We start from the raw sequence: 23,390 nt of genomic DNA, 5'->3' as shown, positions 1-23,390 counted from the left end.
ACCTGTATATAGCTACTGACCCTGGAACTGACCCTGTATATAGCTACTGACCCTGTATATAGCTACTGACCCTGTATATAGCTACTGACCCTGGAACTGTCTCTGTATGTAACTACTGACCCTGGAACTGTCCCTGTATGTAACTACTGACCCTGGAACTGTCCCTGTATGTAACTACTGACCCTGGAACTGACCCTGTATATAGCTACTGACCCTATATTTCTCATGTGTTTTTGTTCTATTTGACTTTTTTTAAATAAATGTTTTATTGTACTACTGCATTGTTGTGAAAAAGCAAGAAAAGGCATTTCACTAGTGCACGTGACAGTAAACACTTGAAACAGGGCTTGATAAAATACATTGGATTGATTGAGTACCTGAGTTGGGCACAATGAGGTGTCCTCCCTGGGAGTTGAAGGATCCTGCGGCGGTGCAGGAGGGGTCTCGGGTCCGAGCCAGGCTCTGGTTACGCAGGTTCATGTTCTCACTGTCCAGCAGGGACTGGGTGACCTTAGGGGACAGCTTGGAGGAGAAGTCAGACAGGTCTTCCGAAGGAGTGACCAGGCCAGAGGAGTTGTACACCTTGATCTTCAGGTTGGGCAGGGGGTCCAGAAGGGGCGAGTTGGTCATGGGGATCTTGTCGGACACGTCGTGCAGGGCGTAGACGGGGCCGCGGTACATGGCCGCAGCGTTGGTCAGGTCCGGTGGAGCGGTCAGCAAGTCAGCTGGGGGTCAGAGGTCAGCGATGATTGATAATACGTTTTTGTCAAATTCAAAAATTTACATTTAACAAAATGTGTTATTTAGACGTGTAAATCAATAACAAATTATTTTCACAATAATAACCTGGTTGATCAAGAGCAGACTGCATCAGGAAGTCTGTACCATAGGTTTATATTTAGGAATTATTGTCTCAAAATGTCTAATCACACAATGGGTCAAATGATTCAGTTACATTACATTACAAGACTTATTGGATGAGGCATTTTCTGTACAGGGGACTTTTATTAAGAGCCCCGACACTCGGTCTGAACATTAACACTGATTGCTAATTAATATGCAGCTCGTTAGCAGACACACCTCCTCTGAATGTGGCAGTTGATTAGGCTCTGGGGTGAAGTTTCCCCTGGGTACAGATCTAGGATCAGCTTCCCCTCCCCTAATGCAAACATGAACCCTTACTGAACATCTCATCAAATGTCTACCCAGACTATTTGCATTGCCACCCCCCCCCCACACCCTCTTCTACACTGCTACTACTCTCTGTTATAATCTATGCATAGTCACTTTAATAACTCGTGTAACCTACGTGTACATATTACCTCAATTACCTCGACACCGGTGCCCTAGCACATTGACTCTGTACTGGTACCCCCTGTATATAGCCTCCACATTGACTCTGTACCGGTAGCCCCTCTATATAGCCTCCACATTGACTCTGTACCGGTACCCCCTGTATATAGCCTCCACATTGACTCTGTACCGGTATCATCCTGTATATAGCCTCCACATTGACTCTGTACCGGTATCATCCTGTATATAGCCTCCACATTGACTCTGTACCGGTACCCCCTGTATATAGCCTCCACATTGACTCTGTACCGGTATCATCCTGTATATAGCCTCCACATTGACTCTGTACCGGTATCATCCTGTATATAGCCTCCACATTGACTCTGTACCGGTATCATCCTGTATATAGCCCCGCTATTGTTATTTACTGCTGCTCTTTAATTATTTGTTATTCTTATCTCTTACTTTTTTTATAGGTATTTTCTTAAAACTGCGTTGTTGGTTATGGGCTTGTAAGTAAGCATTTCACTGTAAGGTCTCTACACCTGTTGTATTCAGCATTTCACTGTAAGGTCTCTACACCTGTTGTATTCGGCGCATGTGACAAATAACATTTGATTTGATTTGATTTAGCGGTGAAAATGCAAAACGGACCTAAGCTCAGTGTCTAGGGGCAACTTCCCCGTACACCGTTAAACCTGTAAAAGCAGAGCCTCCATAAGAGGACATAATTTATCTACCTCACCTGTGGTACAGTATATCCATAAGAGGACATAATTTATCTACTTCACCTGTGGTACAGTATATCCATAAGAGGGCTTCCATCATTTATCTACCTCACCTGTGGTACAGTATATCCATAAGAGGGCTTCCATCATTTATCTACCTCACCTGTGTACAGTATATCCAGTATTTATCCATAAGAGGGCTTCCATCATTTATCTACCTCACCTGTGGTACAGTATATCCATAAGAGGGCTTCCATCATTTATCTACCTCACCTGTGGTACAGTATATCCATAAGAGGGCAGTATATCCATCATTTATCTACCTCACCTGTGGTACAGTATATCCATAAGAGGGCTTCCATCATTTATCTACCTCACCTGTGGTACAGTATATCCATAAGAGGGCTTCCATCATTTATCTACCTCACCTGTGGTACAGTATATCCATAAGAGGGCTTCCATCATTTATCTACCTCACCTGTGGTACAGTATATCCATAAGAGGGCTTCCATCATTTATCTACCTCACCTGTGGTACAGTATATCCATAAGAGGACATAATTTATCTACTTCACCTGTGGTACAGTATATCCATAAGAGGGCTTCCATCATTTATCTACCTCACCTGTGGTACAGTATATCCATAAGAGGGCTTCCATCATTTATCTACCTCACCTGTGGTACAGTATATCCATAAGAGGGCTTCCATCATTTATCTACCTCACCTGTGGTACAGTATATCCATAAGAGGGCTTCCATCATTTATCTACTTCACCTGTGGTACAGTATATCCATAAGAGGGCTTCCATCATTTATCTACCTCACCTGTGGTACAGTATATCCATAAGAGGGCTTCCATCATTTATCTACTTCACCTGTGGTACAGTATATCCATAAGAGGGCTTCCATCATTTATCTACTTCACCTGTGGTACAGTATATCCATAAGAGGGCTTCCATCATTTATCTGCCTCACCTGTGGTACAGTATATCCATAAGAGGGCATCATTTATCTACTTCACCTGTGGTACAGTATATCCATAAGAGGGTATCATTTATCTACCTCACCTGTGGTACAGTATATCCATAAGAGGGCATCATTTATCTACTTCACCTGTGGTACAGTATATCCATAAGAGGGTATCATTTATCTACCTCACCTGTGGTACAGTATATCCAGAAGAGGGTATCATTTATCTACCTCACCTGTGGTACAGTATATCCATAAGAGGACATCATTTATCTACTTCACCTGTGGTACAGTATATCCATAAGAGGGCTTCCATCATTTATCTACCTCACCCGTGGTACAGTATATCCATAAGAGGGTATCATTTATCTACCTCACCTGTGGTACAGTATATCCATAAGAGGACATAATTTATCTACTTCACCTGTGGTACAGTATATCCATAAGAGGACATCATTTATCTACCTCACCTGTGGTACAGTATACGGAACAAACTTACAGGTTCAACATATTTGTTTTCATTGAAATACAATAGTTGCTCTTGAATGAGATTTCCTCACTCAGTGGAACCAATGGAATTGTCCCAAAAGTGCAAACTCCGACCATGAGGCACTACAGAGACTTGATGAAAAGCTGAAAGCATTCAAAACCAGGTACCTGAACATTCGTTAAACATCAATTCCTTTGTCTGAGTCTGTTAGTGTATGGTTCCATCCATCATCTTTGGCAAGATACGGACAAAAGACGCTGGTAATGTACCAAATAGCACCCTATTCCCTATGTAGTGCACTGCTTCCATATGGACCCTGGTGAAAAGTAGTGCACTGCATAGGGAATAGGGTGCCATTTGGGACGTACAAGCTAATAATCCTGTTTCCATCCACAGTAGGAGCTCGTCCACTACTTTAGTTTGTTTGTGAAACCCTGCACACCGATCTGACCCTCACCATCTCTCCTCTCCTCCCTCTCTTACTCTCCTTCCTCACCACCCCTCCCTCACATCCTTCCCTCACCAGCCCTATCCTCCTCCCTCCCTTACTCTCCTCACTCACCATCCCTCCCTCCCTCCCTCACCATCCCTCCACTCCACTCCACTCCACTCTTCCCTCCCTTACTCTCCTCCCTCACCAGCCCTCACCTCCTCTCTCCCTTACTCTCCTCCCTCACCATCCCTCTCCTCCCACACAATCCCTCCCCTCCTCCCTCCCTTACTCTCCTCCCTCCCTCACCATCCCTCCCCTCCCTTTCTCTCATCCCTCCCTTCCTCTCCTCCCTCACCATCCCTCCCCTCCCTTCCTCTCTCCCCTCACCTCCTCCCTTGTTTCCTTCCTCCCTCTATCATTCCTCCCTCATTTCCTCCCTCAATATCCCTCCTGTCCTCTTCTTCCCCATCACTCTGTCTCTGTCCTCTTCTTCACCATCACTTTGTCTCTGTACTCTTCCAGCTAGCTCATCTTTCCGCCAATTCACACCCACTGAAATGTAATTAACAGGCAACAGACTGCCAAAAGCTTGATGGAAGAGGAAGGCGAAAACGGAATTCTTTATTAATATTAACCTGAGATGAGCCTTCACTAGCGGATTGACATCCTGATGGTCTGCTGATGAAATGTCACCCGGCGCTCAAACACACACACACACACACACAATACGCAGCCGACCAAATTGCATTCCATCTCAGATCTCCACTTTTCATTCACACTCTGATTTGAATGTTAATCCGGCCTCTGTCTTCTTCTTCTCTCACCGTAAGAGACCAGGCAGGCAACCAGCAGGGAAAGTTCACAGCGGTGGACTACAGATGCCTCAGTCTAGACGTAAAGGCCACCTTTAGACCAGTGGGAGGGTGAGGGGGGGTCTGGGATTAATAACACAAAGCTGCATGGCTGTTCTCCGACATCTTTTAAATCCTGATCTAATGAGAATTGCCTGTCACGCTGATGAAGGTCACTACTGGTGAGGTTTGGTGTTATCAAGTGTTGTCTGTACGGGTGAGGTTTGGTGTTATCAAGTGTTGTCTGTACGGGTGAGGTTTGGTGTTATCAAGTGTTTTCTGTACGGGTGAGGTTTGGTGTTATCAAGTGTTGTCTGTACGGGTGAGGTTTGGTGTTATCAAGTGTTTTCTGTACGGGTGAGGTTTGGTGTTATCAAGTGTTGTCTGTACGGGTGAGGTTTGGTGTTATCAAGTGTTGTCTGTACGGGTGAGGTTTGGTGTTATCAAGTGTTTTCTGTACGGGTGAGGTTTGGTGTTATCAAGTGTTTTCTGTACGGGTGAGGTTTGGTGTTATCAAGTGTTGTCTGTACGGGTGAGGTTTGGTGTTATCAAGTGTTTTCTGTACGGGTGAGGTTTGGTGTTATCAAGTGTTGCCTATACTGGTGAGGTTTGGTGTTATCAAGTGTTGCCTATACTGGTGAGGTTTGGTGTTATCAAGTGTTGTCTTTACCGGTGAGGTTTGGTGTTATCAAGTGTTGGCTGTACGGGGGAGGTTTGGTGTTATCAAGTGTTGTCTGTACGGGTGAGGTTTGGTGCTATCAAGTGTTGTCTGTACGGATGAGGTTTGGTGTTATCAAGTGTTTTCTGTACGGGTGAGGTTTGGTGTTATCAAGTGTTGTCTGTACGGGTGAGGTTTGGTGTTATCAAGTGTTGTCTGTACGGGTGAGGTCTGGTGTTATTGTGTGTTGTCTGTACCGGTGAGGTCTGGTGTTATTGTGTGTTGTCTGTACCGGTGAGGTTTGGTGTTATCACGTGTTGTCTGTACCGGTGAGGTTTGGTGTTATCACGTGTTGTCTGTACGGGTGAGGTCTGGTGTTATTGTGTGTTGTCTGTACCGGTGAGGTCTGGTGTTATTGTGTGTTGTCTGTACCGGTGAGGTTTGGTGTTATCACGTGTTGTCTGTACGGGTGAGGTCTGGTGTTATTGTGTGTTGTCTGTACCGGTGAGGTCTGGTGTTATCACGTGTTGTCTGTACAGGTGAGTTTTGGTGTTAACACGTGTTCTCTGTACCGGTGAGGTTTGGTGTTATTGTGTGTTGTCTGCCATGGCAGAGGAAAACTTGGATGGTTGTGGCATAGCTACAGTACTGGAGCATCAGGAAGTCTGTCCCATAGAAATAGATTTGCTGGAATGGACATTACCTTTCAAGATAATGCTATGTGGTTGGTGGACCGGTGCGGCGGTCATATTGACTGTACACCAACAGGAGAAATGGCTGTGGTCGGAGGTGCTTTGGGGCCATTTCTATGGTATGTGCCGTCCCTCAACAGGATGGAAGGAAAGAGGAAAGTCTATCAGAAATGACTAACGTTGAGTATCTGGGCTGGAGAGGGAAACATCTTGATGTTATCAGGGAAACAGAAAGCCATGATAAGAGGAGAAGGAAGTATTTGACTTTCTTCGGGAGGCTAAGGATAACGTATATATACTGCATCAGATAAACAATTTCTACACTCTCAGCACCACTCAGCATATACATGTTTTACTCTACAAAAAGACCTAACTAAGATAACGATTACAGGCATGATTAAATCAGGGATATTAATTATGGCTACATTAGTGTATATCTAGATTAAATGAGCAGTTAACTAGCAATTCATATTCTTATTAACATACTGAAACACACTGTGTTACTCCATATCACGCTGTCTGGAGAATTATAGCACTTTAGGTTACTGCACTGTCTTACTGCACTGTCTTAATGTACTGTCTTACTGCACTGTCTTACTGTACTGTCTTACTGCACTGTCTTACTGCACTGTCTTACTGCACTGTCTTACTGTACTGTCTTACTGTACTGTCTTACTGCAATGTCTTACTGTACTGTCTTACTGTACTGTCTTACTGTACTGTCTTACTGCACTGTCTTACTGCACTGTCTTACTACACTGTCTTACTGTACTGTCTTACTGCAATGTCTTACTGTACTGTCTTACTGCACTGTCTTACTACACTGTCTTACTGTACTGTCTTACTGCAATGTCTTACTGTACTGTCTTACTGTACTGTCTTACTGCACTGTCTTCACCGTCACCGGGTGTCTATAATAGGACATTTTGGCTTCAAACACTTCTGCTCACAATTGGTAACTACCTAGTACCAAATGGTGCTTGGGGTGGTTGATTTAATGACCCCCCCTCCATATGTAATTCATACAGTGTAACAGTGTTGTAGTACTCGAGTACAGGACTCAGACTTGATTCAGACTCAAGTCAAGATTTCCACGATTCGTGACGCCGACTCGGACCAGTGGTGATTCGCGAATGGACTCAACCGATTATGTCTTTGTTGTCAGAGAAATATATTTAGCATAATTCAACATACTAGCTGCAGCAGCAACTGTTACCTAGCATGTATTATCTAATTAGCCTTACAACACTAATGACAAGTAGCTTGTGAGCAGGGTTGGGGAGTAACGGATAACATGCAATCTGTTACCTAGCATGTATTATCTAATTAGCCTTACAACACTAATGACAAGTAGCTTGTGAGCAGGGTTGGGTAGTAACGGATAACATGTAATCTGTTACATGTAAGGGAATATAAATAACTGGCAACTGTAATCCGTTTACGTTACAAGATAAAATATTGTAATCAGAAAACAGATATAAAAATAAAAAAACGAAATTATAACTTCAAGGATGACTTTTAAATTCAGAAAGGATATTTTCTCAATGACATTCAAATGAGAATTGAAAAAAAAAGGCGCAAATTTAAATTTGTTCCACCTGAGCGACTCTATGAGACCACTATGATGTCAGAGACCACTATGATGTCAGAGACCACTATGATGTCAGAGACCACTATGATGTCAGAGACCACTATGATGTCAGAGACCACTATGATGACACACCAAATGTGTTTGATGAATCGCGGGAAAAGAGTAGGAATGGGCTTTTGTAGGCTACAGTCCCAGCTATGTCTTCCAATGGTGCTACTGCTGTAATCTAAAAGTAACTGAATGTAATCAGATTACGTTACTGAGGTAATCCAACAGTTACGTTACCGATTACAATTTTGGACAGGTAACTAGTAACTGTAACGGATTATATTTAGAAAGTAATTTACACTAGGAACTTGGAACTCGACTCGGACTGGAGGTTTGGTGATTTAACTACATCACTGCAGTATAATAACCATTTATATTACTATGTCATTTCTTAGTAAGTATGGGAAATCTATACCATGTCATTTCTTAGTAAGTATGGGAAATCTATACCATGTCATTTCTTAGTAAGTATGGGCAATCTATACCATGTCATTTCTTAGTAAGTATGGGTAATCTATACCATGTCATTTCTTAGTAAGTATGGGTAATCTATACCATGTCATTTCTTATTAAGTATGGGTAATCTATACCATGTCATTTCTTAGTAAGTATGGGTAATCTATACCATGTCATTTCTTAGTAAGTATGGGTAATCTATACCATGTCATTTCTTAGTAAGTATGGGTAATCTATACCATGTCATTTCTTATTAAGTATGGGTAATCTATACCATGTCATTTCTTAGTAAGTATGGGTAATCTATACCATGTCATTTCTTAGTAAGTATGGGTAATCTATACCATGTCATTTCTTATTAAGTATGGGTAATCTATACCATGTCATTTCTTAGTAAGTATGGGTAATCTATACCATGTCATTTCTTAGTAAGTATGGGTAATCTATACCATGTCATTTCTTAGTAAGTATGGGTAATCTACCAGACCAAACAGGTCTGGTACCCAGGCTAAGCTAGGACCTAGTTACCGCCCCACATCCTACTCACCTGAGCGCGCCGTCTTTATATTGACTGACTGGAAGCCTCCGTTGAGGGCTGATGAGTCGATGATGTCAGAGTCAAAGTCCCGGTGGGTTTTCCGGTAGACGAAGAGCGCCACGATGACGGAGATGACCAGACACATTATGACAGCGATGACGATGCCTACGTAGAGCGCCATGTTTTCTGTGCTGGGGGCCGCTGTGACAGAGACATAGAGAGGGAGGGAAACAGTGAGAACCTGGGGAGGTTTAAATTAAAACTGATTCATACTACAAGGCTGAAGTAGGGCTGTCTTGGTCGACTGAGAGGAATCTGTTCTTTCGACCAATCGATTGGTTGAAATTTTAAAACATGCAATTCCCCATATATAGACACACTCTATGTGTTTCAATTAAATCAAATATATGTAGGATACCACGCCTGATGCTTTAAGCACTGCAATTAAAAATTAAGACACACAAATTACTAAAGAGGGAGCCAGAGATCAATATAGCCTAATCAGAAGAAGAAACCTGTTCCCTACTCGACCCTCCTCCTCCTCCCGCTGCCCGCTGCTGCAGGCTTCCACAGGTTCTGCCATTACGCTCCTGAAGTTGCCCGTAATACGTAATAGGCTAGTGGTCGGCAACCTTTTCCATTTGGAGTGCTGAGTTATCCTACCATTTGGAGTGCTGAGTTATCCTTCCATTTCCATTTGGAGTGCTGAGTTATCCTACCATTTGGAATGCTGAGTTATCCTACCATTTCCATTTGGAGTGCTGAGTTATCCTACCATTTGGAGTGCTGAGTTATCCTACCATATCCATTTGGAATGCTGAGTTATCCTACCATTTGGAGTGCTGAGTTATCCTTCCATTTGGAGTGCTGAGTTATCCTACCATTTCCATTTGGAGTGCTGAGTTATCCTACCATTTGGAGTGCTGAGGTATCCTACCATTTGGAGTGCTGAGTTATCCTACCATTTGGAGTGCTGAGTTATCCTACCATTTCCATTTGGAGTGCAGAGTTATCCTACCATTTGGAGTGCTGAGTTATCCTACCATTTGGAGTGCTGAGTTATCCTACCATTTGGAGTGCTGAGTTATCCTACCATTTCCATTTGGAGTGCTGAGTTATCCTACCATTTGGAGTGCAGAGTTATCCTACCATTTCCATTTGGAGTGCAGAGTTATCCTACCATTTGGAGTGCTGAGTTATCCTACCATTTGGAGTGCTGAGTTATCCTACCATTTGGAGTGCTGAGTTATCCTACCATTTCCATTTGGAGTGCTGAGTTATCCTACCATTTGGAGTGCTGAGTTATCCTACCATTTCCATTTGGAGTGCTGAGTCATCCTACCATTTCCATTTGGAGTGCTGAGTTATCCTACCATTTCCATTTGGAGTGCTGAGTTATCCTACCATTTCCATTTGGAGTGCTGAGTTATCCTACCATTTCCATTTGGAGTGCTGAGTTATCCTACCATTTCCATTTGGAGTGCTGAGTTATCCTACCATTTCCATTTGGAGTGCTGAGTTATCCTACCATTTCCATTTGGAGTGCTAAGTTATCCTACCATTTCCATTTGGAGTGCTGAGTTATCCTACCATTTCCATTTGGAGTGTTGAGTTATCCTACCATTTCCATTTGGAGTGCTGAGTTATCCTACCATTTCCATTTGGAGTGTTGAGTTATCCTACCATTTCCATTTGGAGTGCTGAGTTATCCTACCATTTCCATTTGGAGCGCTGAGTTATCCTACCATTTGGAGTGCTGAGTTATCCTACCATTTGGAGTGCTGAGTTATCCTACCATTTCCATTTGGAGTGCTGAGTTATCCTACCATTTCCATTTGGAGTGCTAAGTTATCCTACCATTTCCATTTGGAGTGCTGAGTTATCCTACCATTTCCATTTGGAGTGCTGAGTTATCCTACCATTTGGAGTGCTGAGTTATCCTACCATTTGGAGTGCTGAGTTATCCTACCATTTCCATTTGGAGTGCTGAGTTATCCTACCATTTCCATTTGGAGTGTTGAGTTATCCTACCATTTCCATTTGGAGTGCTGAGTTATCCTACCATTTGGAGTGCTGAGTTATCCTACCATTTCCATTTGGAGTGCTGAGTTATCCTACCATTTGGAGTGCTGAGTTATCCTACCATTTCCATTTGGAGTGCAGAGTTATCCTACCATTTGGAGTGCTGAGTTATCCTACCATTTGGAGTGCTGAGTTATCCTACCATTTCCATTTGGAGTGCTGAGTTATCCTACCATTTCCATTTGGAGTGCTAAGTTATCCTACCATTTCCATTTGGAGTGCTGAGTTATCCTACCATTTCCATTTGGAGTGCTGAGTTATCCTACCATTTGGAGTGCTGAGTTATCCTACCATTTGGAGTGCTGAGTTATCCTACCATTTCCATTTGGAGTGCTGAGTTATCCTACCATTTCCATTTGGAGTGCTGAGTTATCCTACCATTTGGAGTGCTGAGTTATCCTACCATTTGGAGTGCTGAGTTATCCTACCATTTCCATTTGGAGTGCTGAGTTATCCTACCATTTCCATTTGGAGTGTTGAGTTATCCTACCATTTCCATTTGGAGTGCTGAGTTATCCTACCATTTGGAGTGCTGAGTTATCCTACCATTTCCATTTGGAGTGCTGAGTTATCCTACCATTTGGAGTGCTGAGTTATCCTACCATTTCCATTTGGAGTGCAGAGTTATCCTACCATTTGGAGTGTTGAGTTATCCTACCATTTCCATTTGGAGTGCTGAGTTATCCTACCATTTCCATTTGGAGTGCTGAGTTATCCTACCATTTGGAGTGCTGAGTTATCCTACCATTTCTACTGATCTGCATGCCAGTTATGATTTTCATTAGCTTTTTTTTCGTGGAACAGTTTAATTTAATTCATAATAACGTCTTCATATCTCAAAATCAATGCCATGTGATTTAATCAAAATTATATCTAAATTAAAATGATACAAATCTAAAAGTAATAAAAACATTGCAGCCCACAGTTAGAAAACATCTTGATAAAAATAAATATCCTGTAAATCACGTTGGCTATGCATGGCCTGTCTGCAAGGCATTTGAGACAACGTATCAACTATTAGCTGTAGGCTATTAGCTCAAGGGATAAAATGTAATCAGCTAGGCCTTTTTTTAATGACATCTCCAACTGATCAGAGAATGACAGTTTTTCCCCTTTCACGCTGAGTGGTTATCGAAAGGGAGAGTGACCCCCCCCCCCCTGAAAGGGAGAGTGACCCCCCCCTGAAAGGGAGAGCGCTGGAAAGATTTTTCCAATAGGCCACGTTGAGGAACTATTGTCATTCTCAGTGGATGTAAAAACATACTTATTTTTACTTGCTTTTTGAGGTGAAGAAAAATGACTTTGAGAAGCTCCACAGAGATGGTGAGTTACGACAATCAGAAACAGTATCAGATCCCCAAATGGGAACATTTATAGGCAATACATTTGCACACAGGCCAGGTAGCCTAGGCCTAGTTCTATGTGTAATAAGATGCATGTTCTTACTCAGGAATGACAGGAGCCTTCAAACAAAAGACAATTAATAAATTGACAACTTGTAAATGGAAACTAAATAGTGTAGCCTAGGTTGTGCGCTGTGCAAACAATGTGTCCACTCCTACAATGACAACGGTGGGACTGTAATAATATATTGAATGGATTAACAGAAATTACCATAACCATACAAACATTGTAGATGATAAATTATAGTAATTAACAGTACATGTGATACTGGTGTGCCATCCCCAAGGCTTTCGCAACAGATTAGTCCACTCAGACAGGTGTCACTCAGACAGGTGTCTCAGACAGGTGTCACTCAGACAGGTGTTACTCAGACAGGTGTCACAGACAGGTGTCACAGACAGGTGTCTATATAAAATATATTTGCCACTGCTCGACTAAAAAGATCTCAGTCGACCTACAGCCTATCGACCAATCAATCGACCAGTCGACTAAATGGGCTCAGCCCTGGGCTGAACCGAACATACTGTGCTGGCTTGGACATGATCTGTTCGCATGGTCTTTTCCAGCACGGTTCCAGCCACTGTGCTGGATGGATTGCGTAACAGGCAGCACAGTACAGCTCGGTTCATCTCGGATTGTCTCAGTAGTGTGAAAATGTTATTAGAATTTGCAGTATTTCATTCCTCGCAATGGAGATGTTGGCAAACATGACTGGGCAGGTCAGCGCCAGCATTACAGACAGGAAGCCAAAGTCAACAGGAAAGGATTTATTTCAAACTGTTAGAATAGATTAGCAACAGTTGCTAATTTGAATAAACATACACACACACCTATCACACAAGACACATTCCTTTATTTAATGAGGCTATGAATGATTTCACGAGAACCCTGACATCTTTCCTTAATTTCACCAAAATAATTGCAACAGCACTAAGCTTCATTCAAAACAAATCTCCCTCCTCTCCTGTATCCCATTTCCCCATAACATGGTGGAGATTTTCACTTTCGGGTTTGGTCCACTAGCTTCAAACAGCTGTAAAAACGACATTTATAGTTACTGAAAAGATTTAGATTTAAGTCAAATGTATTTGCACCAAAGAAAACAAGTGATAGACCACAATACAGAGGCTTATATGAAAACCACACCACAAAGAAACACAATATACAGATATCACAACCTACTGATTATAAATTAATTGATCAGTAATCCCCAAAAAACAGATTTGTTTTGGTTAAATGTGTGTTTACATGTGAGTGTGGGAGAGTCTATATGGAGGAGAGTAGTTTGGTTAATCAGACTGATCCCCACACTTCATGGATGAGATTTATTGAGTAGTTTGGTTCATCAGGATGCCCCCCAGTCTTCATGGAGGATATTACTGGGTAGTTTGGTTCATCAGGCTGACCCCCAGTCTTCACGGAGGAGATTACTGGGTAGTTTGGTTCATCAGGCTGACCCCCAGTCTTCATGGAGGAGATTACTGGGTAGTTTGGTTCATCAGGCTGACCCCCAGTCTTCACGGAGGAGATTACTGGGTAGTTTGGTTCATCAGGCTGACCCCCAGTCTTCACGGAGGAGATTACTGAGTAGTTTGGTTCATCAGGCTGACACCAGTCTTAACGGAGGAGATTACTGAGTAGTTTGGTTCATCAGGCTGACCCCCAGTCTGACCCCCAGTCTTCACGGAGGAGATTACTGAGTAGTTTGGTTCATCAGGCTGACCCCCAGTCTTCACGGAGGAGATTACTGGGTAGTTTGGTTCATCAGGCTGACCCCCAGTCTTCATGGAGGAGATTACTGAGTAGTTTGGTTCATCAGGCTGACCCCCAGTCTTCACGGAGGAGATTACTGGGTAGTTTGGTTCATCAGGCTGACCCCCAGTCTTCACAGAGGAGATTACTGAGTAGTTTGGTTCATCAGGCTGACCCCCAGTCTGACCCCCAGTCTTCATGGAGGAGATTACTGAGTAGTTGGTTCATCAGGCTGACCCCCAGTCTTCATGGAGGAGATTACTGAGTAGTTTGGTTCATCAGGCTGACCCCCAGTCTTCATGGAGGAGATTACTGAGTAGTTTGGTTCATCAGGCTGACCCCCAGTCTTCATGGAGGAGATTACTGAGTAGTTTGGTTCATCAGGCTGACCCCCAGTCTTCATGGAGGAGATTACTGAGTAGTTTGGTTCATCAGGCTGACTCCCAGTCTTCATGGAGGAGATTACTGGGTAGTTTGGTTCATCAGGCTGACCCCCAGTCTTCATGGAGGAGATTACTGAGTAGTTTGGTTCATCAGGCTGACCCCCAGTCTGACCCCCAGTCTTCATGGAGGAGATTACTGGGTAGTTTGGTTCATCAGGCTGACCCCAAGTCTTCATGGAGGAGATTACTGAGTAGTTTGGTTCATCAGGCTGACCCCCAGTCTTCACGGAGGAGATTACTGAGTAGTTTGGTTCATCAGGCTGACCCCCAGTCTGACCCCCAGTCTGACCCCCAGTCTTCATGGAGGAGATTACTGAGTAGTTTGGTTCATCAGGCTGACCCCCAGTCTGACCCCCAGTCTGACCCCCAGTCTTCATGGAGGAGATTACTCGGTAGTTTGGTTAATCAGGCTGACTCCCAGTCTTCGCTTGAAGTTATTGATGGATGATGATGATGATGTTGTTTTGGCAATGTGAAGATATGAATTCCAGAGTATTGTACCTCTGTATCTGATAGAGAATTGACTATGTGAGGTGCAGCAGTGGGGAGGGTAAAGGTTATCGTTTGTGTTGATCAGATGGATTTCAAAATTAACCTGGAAGAATCCATTGAAAGGTTTAGGTAAACTGTCTCGGCGGTAGGAGTATTTGTAGATGAAAGTGCATAATTGCCGAACATTAATGTGGTAAAGAGACAAGATGTTGAGTTTCTTAAACAAAGGTGCAGATGGAGCCAGGTAATTAGAGGGAGGTGACTAGTCTTGCAAATATTTTTTGTATGATGAGTAATTTGTGTAGGTAAGAGGCATATGTACTGGCCCAGCCTATAATACAGAAACGAATATATGGGTAAATGAAGCTGTAGTATTGAGTTAGGAAGCAAAGCCTGATCATCTTTCTGATGATATCAACAGATATCATCACTGTGCTGCAGACAAATTGAACATGATCTTTACGGATAACTTCTCATCAAATAGAACTTGTTCCATTTCATTCCCACCAATTAAGATTCTCGCCATTTTTCTTGTATACAATATTTCTTATTATTACTAGTGATTAGAATTAATTTACATTTAAAGATAATTTGTTTATCTGGAACCGTTGAGAAGATTTGGCAATGCCTGAGTTGGCTTCTTTAATTTGTGAATAAAAAGTGTGACAATCTAATTGGTATCATCAGCAAAGAGAATGGGAAGTACGGAAGAAGACCCAGCAACAAGGACATAGATATATATTAAAAATAACAAAGGTCCAATGATCCAATCCTGTGGGACACCACAGAATATCTTAGCTCTGGTAGATGCACAGCCGTTTGAATAAACACATTGTTCATAACATCATCATCTCCATTACATCATCACCTCCATAACATCATCACCTCCATAACATCATCACCTCCATAACATCATCACCTCCATAACATCATCATCCATTACATCATCATCACCTCCATAACATCATCACCTCCATAACATCATCACCTCCATAACATCATCACCTCCATTACATCCATTACATCATCACCTCCATAACATCATCACCTCCATAACATCATCACCTCCATTACATCATCACATTGTTCATAACATCATCACCTCCATTACATCATCACATTGTTCATAACATCATCACCTCCATTACATCATCACCTCCATAACATCATCACCTCCATTACATCATCACATTGTTCATAACATCATCACCTCCATTACATCATCACATTGTTCATAACATCATCACCTCCATTACATCATCACATTGTTCATAACATCATCATCTCCATTACATCATCACCTCCATAACATCATCACCTCCATTACATCCATTACATCATCACCTCCATAACATCATCACCTCCATAACATCATCACCTCCATAACATCATCACCTCCATAACATCATCACCTCCATTACATCATCACCTCCATAACATCATCACCTCCATAACATCATCATCTCCATAACATCATCACCTCCATAACATCATCACCTCCATTACATCATCACCTCCATTACATCATCACCTCCATAACATCATCACCTCCATAACATCATCACCTCCATAACATCATCAACTCCATTACATCATCACCTCCATAACATCATCACCTCCATAACATCATCACCTCCATAACATCATCACCTCCATTACATCATCACCTCCATAACATCATCACCTCCATTACATCATCACCTCCATAACATCATCACCTCCATAACATCATCACCTCCATTACATCCATAACGTCATCATCTCCATAACATCATCACCTTCATTACATCCTCAGCTCCATTACATCATCACCTCCATTACATCATCACCTCCATAACATCATCACCTCCATTACATCATCACCTCCATAACATCATCACCTCCATTACATCATCACCTCCATAACATCATCACCTCCATAACATCATCACCTCCATTACATCCATAACGTCATCATCTCCATAACATCATCACCTTCATTACATCCTCAGCTCCATAACATCATCACCTCCATTACATCATCACCTCCATTACATCATCACCTCCATAACATCATCACCTCCATAACATCATCACCTCCATAACATCATCACCTCCATAACATCATCACCTCCATAACATCATCACATCCATTACATCAACACCTCCATTACATCCATAACGTCATCACCTCCATAACATTATCACCTCCATTACATAATCACCTCCATAACATCATCACCTCCATTACATCACCACCTCCATTACATCCATAACGTCATCACCTCCATAACATCATCACCTCCATTACATAATCACCTCCATAACATCATCACCTCCATTACATCATCACCTCCATTACATCATCACCTCCATAACATCATCACCTCCATTACATCATCACCTCCATTACATCATCACCTCCATTACATCATCACCTCCATAACACCATCACCTCCATAACATCATCACTTTCATTACATCATCACCTCCATAACATCATCACCTCCATTACATCATCACCTCCATAACATCATCACCTCCATAACATCATCATTTCCATAACATCCATAACATCATCACCTCCATAACATCATCACCTCCATAACATCATCACCTCCATTACATCATCACCTCCATTACATCATCACCTCCATAACATCATCACCTCCATAACATCATCATTTCCATAACATTCATAACATCATCACCTCCATAACATCATCACCTCCATAACATCATCACCTCCATAACATCATCACCTCCATAACATCATCACCTCCATAACATCATCACCTCCATAACATCATCACATCCATTACATCATCATCTCCATTGCATCAGAAGGATCAAACTAAAGCAAGGTAGGGAAATGTCCCTTAATGTAATCCAATGAATTTCCATCAGTTACCCATTTTCTTTGACAGAGAGGAACCCACATTCACAAACAAAAAAATGAAATTGCCATGAAATAACACCAGGATGACTGTAGGTCTTATTTCCAACAATACGTTGATATAAGACAGCTGTAGATGTATTCTTCTCAGTCTACAGTTGATTGATGATTTTCCATGTCAACTTTATATTATGTCATGATTCTTGGAATTTGTTAGTATTTTGGGGGGGATATTCAAAGTAAGTGAGTAAATTTGTTCTTATACTTTTTTGTAATTTGTAGAATTCAGGACAGAGGGATTTGTGAAACTTTTTATATTACTTGAGACCGGTTATAAGACAAGGTTTCCAGAACCCTTCTGCTTCTCTCTTACATGATTTAACTAAGGGAAAGTGGTTGTGAAATACAGAATTGAAATATGTGTTTAAAAAAGAGTAAGCAGACATACTGCTCTCACTCGTGATGTTCTACAGCTGAAATATGTGTTTAAAAAAGAGTAAGCAGTCATACTGCTCTCACTCGTGATGTTCTACAGCTGAAATATGTGTTTAAAAAAGAGTAAGCAGTCATACTGCTCTCACTCGTGATGTTCTACAGCTGAAATATGTGTTTAAAAGAGTAAGCAGTCATACTGCTCTCACTCGTGATGTTCTACAGCTGAAATATGTGTTTAAAAAAGAGTAAGCAGACATACTGCTCTCACTCGTGATGTTCTACAGCTGAAATATGTGTTTAAAAAAGAGTAAGCAGTCATACTGCTCTCACTCGTGATGTTCTACAGCTGAAATATGTGTTTAAAAAGAGTAAGCAGTCATACTGCTCTCACTCGTGATGTTCTACAGCTGAAATATGTGTTTAAAAGAGTAAGCAGTCATACTGCTCTCACTCGTGATGTTCTACAGCTGAAATATGTGTTTAAAAAGAGTAAGCAGTCATACTGCTCTCACTCGTGATGTTCTACAGCTGAAATATGTGTTTAAAAAGAGTAAGCAGTCATACTGCTCTCACTCGTGATGTTCTACAGCTGAAATATGTGTTTAAAAAAGAGTAAGCAGACATACTGCTCTCACTCGTGATGTTCTACAGCTGAAATATGTGTTTAAAAAAGAGTAAGCAGACATACTGCTCTCACTCGTGATGTTCTACAGCTGAAATATGTGTTTAAAAAAGAGTAAGCAGTCATACTGCTCTCACTCGTGATGTTCTACAGCTGAAATATGTGTTTAAAAAAGAGTAAGCAGTCATACTGCTCTCACTCGTGATGTTCTACAGCTGAAATATGTGTTTAAAAAAGAGTAAGCAGTCATACTGCTCTCACTCGTGATGTTCTACAGCTGAAATATGTGTTTAAAAAAGAGTAAGCAGTCATACTGCTCTCACTCGTGATGTTCTACAGCTGAAATATGTGTTAAAAAAAGAGTAAGCAGACATACTGCTCTCACTCGTGATGTTCTACAGCTGAAATATGTGTTTAAAAAAGAGTAAGCAGACATACTGCTCTCACTCGTGATGTTCTACAGCTGAAATATGTGTTAAAAAAGAGTAAGCAGACATACTGCTCTCACTCGTGATGTTCTACAGCTGAAATATGTGTTTAAAAAAGAGTAAGCAGACATACTGCTCTCACTCGTGATGTTCTACAGCGGTGAACAGGAGACGTGTCATAAAGCCTGGTTCTCTCTTCAGTCAACCAGGTGTCTGGAAGGGCAACAATGGAACATTCAGGACTGAGAGAAGACAGATAATGAACAAGGTGTTTTTTAAGGAAGACTGCGAACGTTGAAATGAACAAGTAGAAAAGAAGCTTGTCTTGGATGAATTAGAGACGCGTTTGGAACAACCTGTACGGCAGTTTAATATTATCATCATCACAAATTATACTCGTCTCTGGTCAATTTCAGGAAACTTGAATCTGGATCAATAATCATTCTATGTATTGTTCACTTCATGAATTGATTCAAATATCTAACGGGATGAAGACCATGTCATCAGGGATGATATCGTGCCTGACTAAGAGAGATACAAAGTGGGAGTCATCCGGAGAGTGGAGCAGAAACATAGAAGTGTCCAGCAGAAACATAGGTGTCCAGCAGAAACATAGAAGTGTCCAACAGAAACATAGAAGTGTCCAGCAGAAACATAGAAGTGTCCAGCAGAAGTGTCCAACAGAAACATAGAAGTGTTCAACAGAAACATAGAAGTGTCCAACAGAAACATAGAAGTGTCCAGCAGAAACATAGAAGTGTCCAGCAGAAACATAGAAGTGTCCAGCAGAAACATAGAAGTGTTCAACAGAAACATAGAAGTGTCCAACAGAAACATAGAAGTGTCCAGCAGAAACATAGAAGTGTCCAACAGAAACATAGAAGTGTCCAGCAGAAACATAGAAGTGTCCAGCAGAAACATAGAAGTGTACGCCTCACATGTCCAATACAACCATACATTTGTGTTAGTTATATCAATAGGTGTGCACTTCCTATGGAATTGACACATTGACACAGTCCACATAAAACCACTGAAGACATCAGAGAGTTATGACATTTAGAGCAATGTGTGTTTTTGGTCACCAGGTTAGGTGAAACACATGAACAAAGTAGAGTGTGTGTGTGTGTGTGTGTGTGTGTGTGTGTGTGTGTGTGTGTGTGTGTGTGTGTGTGTGTGTGTGTGTGTGTGTGTGTGTGTGTGTGTGTGTGTGTGTGTGTGTGTGTGTGTGTGTGTGTGTGTGTGTGTGTGTGTGTGTGTGTGTGTGTGTGTGTGTGTGTGTGTGTGAAATCAGTGGACTATAGGTGAGTCATAGGCCTATGAGAGGGGGGTGAACGACCAGCTGATCAACCTTCAGCTATAGCCATGTTGCCTTTCTTTCGTTCTTCAATTTGTCATTTATTTTGGAAAAGTCTTCACTGATGAAGATCTTGATTCCCTTCATGCACTTGGCTCTCCTGAAAATCTCCTCCTCGTCTTTGAACCTGAGAAGTTTCACCACATCTGGGCCGTTCATCAGGGAAGAAAGTGCCATTCCTATTCATCCTCTCCATCTCAATGAGTTTAGGATCCAGTTTGAGTTGATCTGCCAGGAATTTATTGGCCTTGACTTCTGGGTCATGCCAAGTTTGTCTTTACATCCTCAATTGCATCGATTAAAATGTTATTGCGCCTCGATTGGTTTTTGATCGACGCTCCTTTGGAAGAGCGCTTGTCAAAGTGTTGTTTGGAAGATTGCTAAATCCTCAGACATGGTTCTGAATATGGTCTGGCTGGTGACATTCACACCCTTCAGCTCTTCCACCGCCAACTTCGTAAAACAAAGTGTGTTTAAATCATCAAGCCTTTTGTTCCTCTTCTGCATTGCGGTTGTTGTGAGCTAAAATGAGTTCGCAAACACAACCCACACCCCACCTCCCGAAATGAAATGCCACCAGTGAAATGGCAAACACACACAAGAAACAGACTTGATCACAAATGCACCACTACTATAAAGAGAATACTATAAAGAGAAGGCGGAGGACCTACTCACTGTATGTATCCTGGCTGAACTTTACTAAACGAGCAGGAAACCACCAACTCGCAAGTTACTCCTAGCAGTATGCAGCGCATTAAACCAAAACACTGGTCGAAGACGTTTGGGAGAGACAGTGGTAGGAGCGTTGGCTTACCCACCGAACGTTGGCTTACCCACCGAACGTTGGCTTACCCACCGAACGTTGCCTTAACCACCGAACGTTGGCTTACCCACCGAACGTTGGCTTACCCACCGAACGTTGCCTTAACCACCGAACGTTGATTTACCCACCGAACGTTGGCTTACCCACCGAACGTTGGCTTACCCACCGAACGTTGGCTTACCCACCGAACGTTGATTTACCCACCGAACGTTGGCTTACCCACCGAACGTTGGCTTACCCACTGAACGAGCACCGTGAACTTCTACTCATAGACAGTACAATGATTCCCTTCTCTATTCACTGTTTGTTCTCTCACATAAACTGAAACTGAGCTAACAGTGTAGAATTTTACCAGAAACCAGAAAATGACAGATCAATTTCTACATTGGCCACCCAATTTCCACTAGATAACACAGCCACAAACTCAACACAGCTTTCCCATTTTGACATCAGATATCTGCTCCTGCTGGAGAAGTCAAGAGGTGAATATCACAGCCAATCACAACACTGCAGGATAAGTAATACTGTGAAACATTATCGTTCCACTATTACTGCAGATATATTATGGACATTTTCTGAAATTACAATGCAAAAATACAAATGAATTCTATGGGTAGCACCTTTAATAGGCCTGGAAATGTCCAAAAGGGGACATTTTCATAAACAAGTTTTATATCAAACCGAGGCAGACACATAAGGTTTTTATAGATGGGTTGACTGAGCTGCTAAATGGGCGGCGAAAAGGTGTCAAAAGACTCAGCGGAGAACATGACCAGAATATATGGCTGAGCATCAAGGAGGAAAATTTCTAACATTTTTTAAAAGTTTTTTAGTTATGACACTTGCCTCTTCATTTATGGCTAGATTTTGTCTGCAGTTATTGGTATGAAGAAAGGGAACAAGAAACACTCAGTCATAAAGTCAAATCTGTCACACAGGCAGGATTTCATCACAATATTGACAATGACCCAGATCATAGATCTTAAAATTGCAACTGAGATTTACACAAGGGGCACTGATAACCTCCAGCCACTAGAGGGAGATATAAACCACATTTGTTCCCATTGGATCTTGGGTCAGTTTTGTATTTCACCCACTACTGGCTAAGATCCTAGATCTATACCTAGGGGGAACTTCACCCCAGAGCCCTGGAACCATTATGGAAACTAGGCACCGTTAAGATCTCACCTGGATAGGAAGAAGAGCAGAGAGACACTAACTCTACCTCCTATCATGTTACAGATTATATATTACATATTTAGAACTACCACTTAGTCTGTTCAATTCTTCATCTCAGTGACAACACTAGTTCCAAGTTGAGTGTACATACACTATATAGCAGTGGTTCTCCACTGGTTTTAGCTCGTGACCCAAATTGAACCAAGTTGTCTGACTAGCGACCCAATATTCGCAAAATAATTGACAAAATACAATCTGGAAAACTATTTTTAATACTGTATTGATCGTAAATGTAGCAATTATATGACACGGTACATACACCATATGCTGTTGAGATAGCCTGGGCTACATTCCCTACATATATTATATACTGTTGAGATATCCTGGGCTACATTCCCTACATATACTATATACTGTTGAGATATCCTGGGCTATATTCCCTACATATATTATATACTGTTGTGATATCCTGGGCTACATTCCCTACATATATTATATACTGTTGAGATATCCTGGGCTACATTCCCTACATATACTATATACTGTTGAGATATCCTGGGCTATATTCCCTACATATATTATATACTGTTGTGATATCCTGGCCTACATTCCCTACATATATTATATACTGTTGAGATAGCCTGGGCTATATTCCCTACATATACTATATACTGTTGAGATAGCCTGGGCTATATTCCCTACATATATTATATACTGTTGAGATAGCCTGGGCTATATTCCCTACATATACTATA

The 23,390-nt window shown here is 41.8% G+C and overlaps 1 protein-coding gene across 2 annotated transcripts in view; it reads right to left on the bottom strand.

Moving 5' to 3' along the window:
- The window catches only part of unc5ca (unc-5 netrin receptor Ca), a 359,680-nt gene that overhangs the window by 44,058 nt on the left and 292,232 nt on the right, over positions 1-23,390 (bottom strand). For both annotated transcript variants that reach the window (XM_046348101.1, XM_046348102.1), the window contains 2 exons: positions 8,756-8,947; positions 378-725 (listed from right to left, as the gene is read on the bottom strand). In XM_046348101.1, coding sequence (XP_046204057.1) covers positions 378-725; positions 8,756-8,947 — 540 coding nt within the window. The remainder of the gene's footprint in view (positions 1-377; positions 726-8,755; positions 8,948-23,390) is intronic.

Source organism: Oncorhynchus gorbuscha, linkage group LG04 (assembly GCF_021184085.1).
Source record: "Oncorhynchus gorbuscha isolate QuinsamMale2020 ecotype Even-year linkage group LG04, OgorEven_v1.0, whole genome shotgun sequence".
NCBI lineage: Eukaryota > Metazoa > Chordata > Actinopteri > Salmoniformes > Salmonidae > Oncorhynchus > Oncorhynchus gorbuscha.
Note: the sequence above shows the minus strand (reverse complement) of the source record. Positions and strands in the feature narration are given on the sequence as shown.